Here is an 11,390-nt window from a genome sequence, read left to right on the forward strand (position 1 = left end):
GCAATGGAGTTTTAACAAAGTTATCATTGTCTAAAAAAATCTTAAAGACAAAAAATGACATTTTATGTTTTGCTTTCGTGTTTGTCGTCGCAAGCTTGACAAAAATAAATTAACAATTAAAAAAACGATATACTAACACATATTTCAAAATGTGTAGAATCTCAAAAAATGCACGAAGCTTGCGGAACAGGATCTGCTTACCCTTCCGGAACACATGAAATCATCCCCTGTTTTTGGTGGGGTTCGTGTTGCTTAGTCTTTAGTTTTCAATGTTGTGTCTTTTGAACTATAAATTGTCTGTTTCTCTTTTTACGTTTTAGCCACGGCTAATTTTGATCTATGAGTTTGACTGTCCTTCTGGTATCTCTTGTGGTAAGACCATTATATTATTATTCGACTACTGGTGAACTTTCATATTGGTTTTCCCGAATTTACAAAATATTGTTATACAGCAGATATCACATCGGTCTAGCTTAATATCTCATTTAAGTGTTAGGAACGAAAATATGGTTATTTTATGTTACATTACATATGCAGCTAAAGATACCATCACACAAAATTCAGGGGGAAATGCGGTCACAACACTGACAAATTGCATCGTAAACTGGTGGTAAAGGGGGTAATTTAAATCTATAAAATGGCCTGATTTAAAATTAAAATAATGCTCTATGAAGATAAACATTATTTTATCGTGTGTTTTTCTATGTTGTGATGTTATACTATATATTGTCTCAGTAAAAGGGAGAAGGTTTGGTACCATTAATACGTATAATCCCGCTGCAAATGTTTGCACCTGTCCTAGGTCAGGAATCTGATGTACAGTAGTTGTCGTTTGTTTATGTAGTTAATACATGTTTCTCGTTTTTTATATAGATTATACCGTTGGTTTTCCCGTTTGAATGGTTTACACTTGTAATTTTGGGGCCCTTTATAGCTTGTTGTTCGATGTGAGCTAATGCTCCGGGTTGAAGGCCGTACCTTGATATATAATGGTTTACTTTTATAAATTGTTATTTGGATGGAGAGTTGTCTCATTAATGGCACTCATACCACATCTTCCTCTGCCTATTAACATCAGGACAGCAACAATTAATTCATTTTAACTGAAAATAATATATTTATTCATGTGCAGAAAACAATGTTATACGTTACATAATGCTAAGTCATGTGAGTTCTCTTTAGATATGAAATTCGGTCAGTTCAGTAGGTCATTTATTTTAAGCTTTATTTAATATTTATTATATATATATTTAAAAATCCATAGCATTGTCATTGTACAATCGTCATTTGGACTCTTGATGGATTAAAGTCACCTGATTTACATCCATGCTGGTTTTTATTTAATTAGAATGTCGACATTCTCATGGGACTATATATACTGCGCACCTCTTTTGCTGGCATGTTTATATCTATTTTAATTGATATAACACAAAACGAAAGCAAAATAGATAGTTAATATCTGAATTCGGTGTTTAAAAAATATAAAAACACACATATACAGCGCTTTCAAAAGAATGAATTTTACTGGGCACACCAAAAGGAACTGTTGTATGTCTTATGGACTGGTGGAGAGTTGTTTCATTAGCATTCATACCAGATCTTCTTATTTTGATATGTTCGAACAAAATTTAGATTACTCCTAGTTAGAAATGGTATATTAGACTAAGTATAGAAATATTCAAAGGATCAACAAATATAGGTTTTGATTCTGAACAAAGTAGTATTGGGTTTACGAAGGGTAAAAAATAAGCAAAAGATTTGCATAATTAATAACTTATATTTAAAAAAAAATGACGCATCACATTTTAGATTATACATTAGGTGTGTTGTAAGTTTTTATCTAATTTTTACCGGAATGCAAAACAGTTTCAGGGAAACTTTAACCGCAACCTCTAACCTAGAAAATTGTTAGGTTTATAGGGGTTTGATATAAAGTTTGAATCTTTGAGTGAGTGATAGAAAATTTCGGATCATAAGTTGCAGCCATCTTTATTTCTCGAAGATTTTTACATGCTGATGTAACAGATTTAAATAACACAAAATCCGTATTTTAATGCCAGTACCGAAGCTAATAGGATGGTGATTCCCTCGGGAACTATGAGTCCACCAGCAGAGGCATCGTCCCAGTGGTACTAATAACATGAACGTAACATTTATCATAATTAAAATTCCAGGCCATGAGTGGTAAAAGTTAAACCGTGTTCTTTGACAAACATTAACTTTCATCAAAATATTAATTATAATTTAAAACGCAATCGCATTTTTTATTGCCTGTTCAAAATCTTTGTCTTCTATGATAAAATTAAAGGTACCAATTTTCTTGCACCAGATGCGCATTTCGACCGGAAACTGCCCGATTTAACATGATGAATATTGTTGATTGATTAGTTTGAGGTGTTGGTCACTTTAGACTTGAATTTCTAAAGGGACTTTGATGTGGTGGTACCCTGAAGCAGTTTGTTAATATTATCTTCATTCATGCTGTTGAAGGACCATTGCCTGTAATAGGTTTAATGCTGAAATGTAGGTAACGTGGTTGTATCTTTCTATGATTTTAAAAAGCCCATGATACCCTTTATAAGACGTGTTTTGCGGAAAGTCGTCATAACGAAATCGATTTCTGCACTCTCTTATTTTTCTTTTGATCTGCTTATAACTCATATCTGTCAATATCATCTCCTATTTTTGTCTAAGGAACGACTCGTATTGCATCGCATAAAATTTGATCTGAGCATCACTGATGATCTTATGTGGACGAAACGCGTAGCTATTGAAACTTGTTTCAAGATCAATGTGACTGTTCCGAATCATAAGCATATGGAGTGGTTTATGCTGTTTAGTCATGAATATAATGAAAAGCAGTAACGTAGACAAAGATCTGTTTCTAAGATCACCAATACAATGCTTTTAATAGAAAAAAGGGTATTTGAATTCTATAAAGCTTAATTATTAAGGACGTTTTGTGCAATTATCACAAAAACTTCCCGTTCATTTTCATTGTTAATTTCCTGTTCATTTTCATTTTAGTATCATGTCAGCGGTCATCTTTTTCCCTCGAGGGACATTATGTGTTACAAGTAAATGGTATGCGAATGTCTGATTCATCGTTAGAAATCTATAACAAATATAAAACAAATGTTCTACATGTAGTATTTAATAAGGATATGTACATGTAATTATAAGTCTACACACTTATTCATGGCTCCGTTCACAACTATCTTTAACATTCCAGGTGTAACATCCATATTGATTTTTTGGTGAACGCATCATTTGCTTTTAAATACGGATCATATAACAAGTTCAAAATGTAGGACATTTAATTCCATAGATGTTCGAAAATGTGACCTATGCATTGGCCAGTTCTGTCAATTATTTAATATAGGATTTTAAATATATTCGATACAGGTAAACATTCATTGACCGGCCATATGTGTATAATCTACCTTTTAAAAGTGAGAGTTCTATAATAATAATATAATAATAATACAAAAGAAAGCATTTCTCAATGGACTTCCGGGGAAATGAGAACGAGCCTCTACTGAAAGTGCAACAGATCCCGCAACAACAGAGACCGACATGGATAAGCACACGTGTGAAAGTAATGATATATGCGTTGATCAATACAATTGCTTTACTAATTGCAGGTTCAGCACAAACACAATATATATATGCATATGTAAAACAACATGACGCTACAAAAAACTCGACAACGAATTCAAATAATAGTGTTTCAAAAAATGATTCGAAGACATGTGGCGTAAATGGTACTTCCGACGATAGGATACAAGCGATATCGGCCGACTGGTCATGGTATATTACTCTAGCCGAGTACGGAATCGCTATTCCATTTATTATTTTCATTGGACCTATGGTAGATAGAATTGGTCGTAAACCAGTTTTACTCTGGAATTTATCATTAATGACTTTGTCATTTGCAGTTAAAACACTCACAATTTATTTTAAATTGAACTTGTATTACTTTTTAGTCGGATTCGCAATTGAAGGACTTTCTGGGACATTTTCAACATTCAGTATAGCAAGTTGTGCACTGCTTGCGGATACAACATCAAAAGGAAAAGACAGAACTATTGTCATGGTGATATATGATGCGGTAATAGGATTGGGAGCCTTCATTTCTTTTATAGGGACAGGATATTTAATAGAGTTCACAGGTTTTATTTATCCTTTTGCTATTTCAGGTGGAATATTTTTCTTCTTTACTATTTTAGTAGCAATTACTTTAGACGATTCTCTAGTACATCGTGAAACGACAAGTCGAATACAAGTGTCGGTGTTTTTAGGACAAATATTTTCCTTGTGTACAAAAGTAGAAAACATAAGCCGTGGTGTTAGCTATATTTTAATTTATTTATTAATATTCTTTATTTATAATATGCCATCCTCGGGATCTATAACAACTATATTTACTTTGAGTTCACCATTTTGTTGGTCTTCGGAACACATCGGGTGGTTTAGTGCTGTTAGTTCTATTGTAGTGTTTGTAGGTGGAACCGCTATTCTCAAAATTTTGCAGACATGTTTTAAAAATATTAGAGACGAACTGGTTGTAATATTTGGTTTACTATCCTCTGTGGCAAGTTACATTATATTCGGATTGTCAACGACTGATCATATGATATATGAATGTAAGTTATATGCTATATAAGGCGTTAGTGAATAAGATGTCAATATAATTGGCGATAGTCCACCAAACAACCAACATAGTTTTACGGTACGGTATAGAGCTATTGTAATGAAATGTAGTTTGAGGGAAATTAGCTAGTGGGAAGTAATTGCCTGCATTAAAATGATAATGTAGCTGGGAAGTTGTTTTTTTATAAATCTTATTTTGACAAAAATAGAACCATACTGATCGTTATTATAGCAAATCATTATTCAGTATTTCATTCTTGTAAACATTTAACGACTTAAAAATCCTCCTGAATTTTTTCAAATGATACTGTTCAAAACGTAGATATAAATGAGGCTTTTATTACCAAATAAGAATGTGTGTTTAGTTATATATATAATTTTAGAAAATGAAATCAATTTTAGTACCCTAAAGACAATTTCACAGTGCTAACTACAATTTTAAATTGATAGTCTTGAAGAAACGAATAACATATCTTAAATAATGGCTTACAAGAGAAAACTAATTACCTTAATTACGAGTTTTAAAAGAGACACGAAGTCTTGACAATCTTTTAACAATGCTATATCAACTCGTTTCTTATTTTCTACTTGTTTGTAGCTGCGGGAGTTGGTATCCTTAAGATTCTTCCAGTACCTTTGATCAAAGCCATTTTATCCAGAGCTGTGCACCCAGATAAACAAGGTAACATAAAATAAAAGAACAAACTCGTTAAAGAACACCACATCTTCCTATATCTGTTGAAAATTTAACATAAAACAAACGACAGACAAATTTACATTTGATTATTTTAAAATAGATCATAAATATCGAATGTTACGCCAAAATATCCTAAGCTTATCATAGAGTTACATTTTTTTTTTATAATTAACTGTTTGAAGATGATATTAAAAATTAAAATCCCCAAAATACTAAACTTCGAAGAAAAGTCCGTAGTCAAGTGGCAAAATCAAAAGCTCAAACACATCAAAAGAACGGATAATTAATAACTGTAATATCCCTGACTCAAAACAGACATTTTCTCATGTAGAAAATGGTGGATTAAACCTGTTTCAAATAAAGTACTAAGTATAAAGAAGCAAACACGGAGTGAAAATAATTGGTATCACATAAACCCCACAGAAGTCAATCTCGGTATGTCGGTAGACTTTACATCTCCTGTAGAACATTATTTCAAAAATAGGTCAATTTTACTATTGACGTTTACACTACCTAACCTTATCAAGGTTTTATTACTGCCAAACCACGATTTTACTATAGACGTTTACACTACCTTACCTTATATATATATCAAGGTTTTATTACTGCCAAACCACGATTTTACTATAGACGTTTACACTACCTTACCTTATATATATATCAAGGTTTTATTACTGCCAAACCACAATTTTACTATTGACGTTTACACTACCTTACCTAATCAAGGTTTTATTACTGCCAAACCACAAGTTTACTATTGACGTTTACACTACCTTACCTAATCAAGGTTTTATTACTGCCAAACCACAATTTTACTATTGACGTTTACACTACCTTACCTAATCAAGGTTTTATTACTGCCAAACCACAATTTTACTATTGACGTTTACACTACCTGACCTTATCAAGGTTTTATTACTGCCAAACCACAATTTTACTATTGACGTTTTCACTAACTTACCTTATCAAGGTTTTTACTACTGCCAAACCACAATTTTACTATTGACGTTTACACTACCTTGCCTTATCAAGGTTTTATTACTACCAAACCACAATTTTACTATTGACGTTTACACTACCTTACCTTATCAAGGTTTTATTACTGCCAAACCACAATTTTACTATTGACGTTTACACTACCTTACCTTATCAAGGTTTTTACTACTGCCAAACCACAATTTTACTACTTTTCACTACTGTCGATAGTTTTAACTGAAATCACTATTCAATAATGATACACTTTAATTTTTACTTTCAGGTGCACTGTTTTCGAATATATATCTGTTAGATACAGTTTGTACAATTTTTGGATCTACCTTATTTAATAACATCTATCATCATACAGTTACATTACACAAAGGATTTGTGTTCTTTGTTATGGCTGGATTCCCTTTCATAGCTCTTGTTATGATGATGTAAGTAAAATAAAATACCAAGTGGTTTCGTGACATCCAAAATAAACGAATATGTTTCAAAAGATACTGATATTAACATTAAGAATCAGTCTAAGTTGAAAAATCAGTCTTATAATTTAATAGAATGACACTGTCAAAAGAAACATATATGGATTGTGCATGTCTCATGTCTTTTATGCCCGCGTCACACTGTCCCGATTTTTACGCCGATGGCAACAAGATTATGGAAATTTTCAAAATCGGGACTGATCGTATCCAGATCGGGCTATTCGAGGTGCCATCTTTAACCATCGTAGAACCATCGTCCACTTTTTCTAGCCTTCGGGGACAGCTTTGGGAATGCCCGCGTCACACTGTCCCGATTTTTATATACGATGGACACCCGAATGCGAAAATTGTAAGTTCGTACGAAGTTGGTCCCGATCTCGCTAAAATACCAAAAAGTGACCGAAGCAAGTACGATGAATAACGAAGTCTATACGATGGTGCCGAAATTATATACGATAGCAAAAGATGGACATACGAAGGTTAACCGAAGACGGGTATGTAAGCTTCATATCTCAGCCGAAGCATAAGCGATGGATCACGAAGGCTACACAATGGATTACGAAGGCTACACGATGGATAACGATGCTGGCGCGATGGCCATACGATGTCTAAAATGCGTTCTACCAGTTTTGAACTTTTTTATGATACGAACAGAATTTCGTTTCTGTACAAGTCTGCCTGGCGGGAAATCGATCTTTAACCTAATTCTTATAAACTTAGTTTATTATCCCCTCGCCTACTCAATGTAAGTTGCGTGTAAATAAAATTGTTATGGATACGCTAGAACCAAAATGCTCAAAATTTGGTATGGTGTTACTCGTTAAGAATTTCTTCAGCGCTATTGACTTTAAAGTTCAAAGGTCAAGGTCATAGTGGCAGTTGTAATACAAAGCAATATCACCCTTGTGTACACTTTAAAACCAATATGATTAAAAAGATTTTAACCATATTTGGTATATTGTTCCTCCTTTTAATGATCTGACATTTTTTACGTTCAAGGCCAAAGGTCAAGGTCATGCAGATGGACTTGTTTTTTCTCCTTGAAATTGCGTTATACACAGGAAATTGGTTGCTAAATTTTTTACCTGCCTGTTAAAAAGACAATATTAAAGGTATTTCCAGTTACTGATTGTTTTGGTTGATTTCCAAAAAAAATAGTTTATGTATCAAATATGCATATTCAATTTGCTCTTTTCTGCATGTTTCATATACAAATATACTGTTCAAATTTGTCCCCAATATGTTACATACAAGTGGGTCTCATTGGGGTCTAAGTGTGACGCGGGATTACCGATTTTTTTGTAAGCGTGACACGTGAAAGTCAAATTATTGTGTCGTGAAAACGGGAAATGAGGTCTTGCGGGACCCAGGAAATGACAAAAAAATGAGAATTGCTTACGTATATAGTGTAAGCGGGATACGGGAATCTGACAAAACAGTAAGCGGGATCCGGGATCGGAACTCCCCCAATGAGACCCCCCCCATACGAGGGGATGCCATGCTCGACATTGCCTTGTTTGAACTGTAAAATATGTGGACTAGTCTGAATAATCACCCATAATTATGCCCATGTTTACTGGTCTATCTTATAGGTAAGGTAATGGGTTCGTTGATCCCTTTTATTTAAAAAGAGCTCTTTCAGGAAAATATCAAAATAATATAGACAAAAGGAAGGATGTGGAAGAAAGCAACAAATGCGGCAAAATATGACATATAGAAAACAAAATAGTTATGGAGTAGACATTCGTGTGACAACAACTCAGACGATACATCAGAATAAGGAAGAAAAAGTTGGTTTCCCTATATACGTGAACCTGCAGTGTTGGTGTTCGAGGCGCGTTCATGATTTTCATTATGTTACTTGATATGAAAAATTGACAAAAAATAATATTTGACTTGTAAAAGTAAATCATGAGCCTGTAATAGCTGCTCTTCTTGTTCCATTTGAATTAATAGAAACAACGCTGTCGCCTTTCTTGATCTCACAGAATCATATGATATGAGCTTCATGTTTTGTGAACGTCTTTCCTAACTGTCGTATTAGACTGACCAGTGCATAACGCGCATGGAACTTTAAATGTAATTTAGCGCAAAAATTAACTTACATTTAGCTGGATTTATTGCCGTCGTAGTTCCATCTTGTCGCCTTCGTACTTTTATTCGATGGCAACACGACGGGATTACGAGGTCTTCACGTAGTCGTGTTGCCATCGTAAGACCTTCGGGTAGCTTCATGATTCATTCGTGTAGACATCGTAATGTCAAAACTGCCCGATGGAAACGATGGAAACACGAATGCAATACGATGTTCAAAGATGCATTCCCGGTGACATTACGATGGTGAGGATGGTGATACGAACTCAATACAAAACCTCAACATCGGACGCACCTTCGGGGATTTTTTAACATGTTAAAAAATTTAGAACCCTTCTGCCCGCGTCACACTGTAAGTTAATATTCGCACTAAAATACATTTAAAGTGCGATGTGTGATATGCATTGGTCAGTCTAATACGACAGTTAAGAAAGACGTTCACAAAACATGGTGCTCATATCATATGATTCTATGAGAACAAGAAAGGCGTTGTTTCTAATAATTCAAATGGAACAAGAAAAGCAGTTATTACAGGCTCAGGATTTACTTTTAAAAGTAAAATATTATTTTTTGTTAATTTTTCATATCAAGTAACATAAGTAAAATCATAAACGCGCCTCGTACACCAACACTGCTGGTACACGTATATAGGAAACCAACTTTTTCTTCCTAATTCTGATTTTTTATGTATCGTCTGAGTTGAGTCGAATGTTAACTCAATAACCATTTTATTTTCTATATGTCATATTTTTGCCGCATTTGTTGCTTTCCCCACATCCTTCCTTTTGTCTATATTATTATGATATTTTCCTGGAAAGAGCTGTCCACTACGTCTTTTAGACATCGTATGGCCATCGCGCCTTCATCGTAATCCATCGTGTAGCCTTCGTGATCCATCGTGTAGGCTTCGGCTGAGATATGAAGCTTAAATACCCGTCTTCGGTTAACTTTCGTATGTCCATCTCTTGCTATTGTATATAATTTCGGCACCATCGTAAAGACTTCGTTATTCATCGTACTTGCTTCGGTAACTTTTTGGTATTTTAACGAGATCGGGACCAACTTCGAACGAACTTACAATTTTCGCATTCGGGTGTCCATCGTATATAAAAATCGGTACGGTGTGACGCGGGCATAAGTATATCTTGATTATTTTTTTCATCATGGAAAACTTTATTTTGATTCAGCTTGGTATACACCATACCAAAATAAGATCTGATGAGCTTTTCACCGAATAAAAAGCGCGAGGTTTTGGCTAAACCACACAACCAGGTTCAACCCACCATTTCTTTTTCTAAAAATGTCCTGTGTCGTGAAAATGGCAGTTGTTATCTTATACATGTGTAGTTCGTTTTATGTGTGTTGCATTGTCGTTTTTTTTGTTGCACTTAAGTGTTTCTATTGTTTCGTTGTTTTCCTTCGGTTTTAGTTTTGTAACCCGGATTTGTTTCTCTCAATCGATTATTGACTTTCAAACAGCGGTATACTACGGTTGCCTTTATTTAGACTTATCATTATAGTCATTCACATCTTTTCGAGCTTTAGAGCTTGAAATATTTTGCACAGACGATGGATTTCTTGTCGACCATAGTATATGGTTGACCTCTCGAAATGTTTTGGCTTCTATCCCAAGTGCTTTTATATTCATATTTGAATAGTATGTGCTATGAATAATGTAAGCTTTGATACAAGTTTTTGAGGACGATAACTAGGACAAAGGCTCCTTTCTATAAATTACAACTGCAGATTGTAAATTTACAGGAAATACAAAATGCAAATATATATATTGTAATGCTTTATAGTTGTAAATGTTGATATTGATGGACCTAGTTACAGGTCAGTTTTACGGTACCATCTTTATTGTACAAAAACACAAGTCTAAGAATGAATTATGAACTATCAGCATTTAGATACTCATATATGTTAAAATATTTGAAGTATCTTAAATATGTCATTTCAGATTTGTTACGTGCAAGACATATTCGACAAGAGATCCAGTCGAGCTAGACCTCGACAATCCGCAAATACAAAATTCAGATTCGCCATCTTGACTACTCGGTGAAAAAGTGGGATTTTCAAGTTATCGTATAAATGGCAAAATAACTCTTGTTATAAACTTAAATGTTTTTGATTCATATATTAATATTATTTTTTATTAATTTTTTATTAATAAAAATGTTTTTTGAAAATTGCATCTTTTCGATACATATGGCTGTTTGCAAAACTATGTATTATTCTTGATAATAATGATGTGTTAGTCCCAGGCGGATAGTCCTGGCCTCACAACTTTTTGGAATTTTTAGTCCTCGGCGATCTTCAGCTTTGTAGTTGTTATGGCTTTCAAACTTTTTACATCTGATCAAAGTTTTTTGTGGGCGTAGCGCGCGTCTTGGGTATAAAAAACATTTTTTAACCTGTAACCTTTTGGCTATTATTTGTTTGTTTCTCTGTCCTATTTTTTCTCCCGTTTATCTGTTTATTTA

At 33.9% G+C, this 11,390-nt stretch overlaps 1 protein-coding gene across 1 annotated transcript; it reads left to right on the forward strand.

The window, feature by feature from the left end:
* The first annotated feature begins 2,076 nt into the window (after window positions 1-2,076).
* LOC134704553 (lysosomal proton-coupled steroid conjugate and bile acid symporter SLC46A3-like) lies at window positions 2,077-11,145 on the forward strand. The gene is made up of 5 exons (XM_063563568.1): window positions 2,077-2,129; window positions 3,383-3,405; window positions 5,252-5,335; window positions 6,609-6,765; window positions 10,868-11,145. The coding sequence occupies exons 1-5, from the start codon at window positions 2,077-2,079 to the stop codon at window positions 10,956-10,958; spliced, it is 408 nt and encodes a 135-aa protein (XP_063419638.1). The 3' UTR covers window positions 10,959-11,145.
* The last annotated feature ends 245 nt before the right edge of the window (window positions 11,146-11,390 follow it).

This window comes from Mytilus trossulus, chromosome 1 (genome assembly GCF_036588685.1).
Source record: "Mytilus trossulus isolate FHL-02 chromosome 1, PNRI_Mtr1.1.1.hap1, whole genome shotgun sequence".
Classification (NCBI taxonomy): Eukaryota; Metazoa; Mollusca; class Bivalvia; order Mytilida; family Mytilidae; genus Mytilus; species Mytilus trossulus.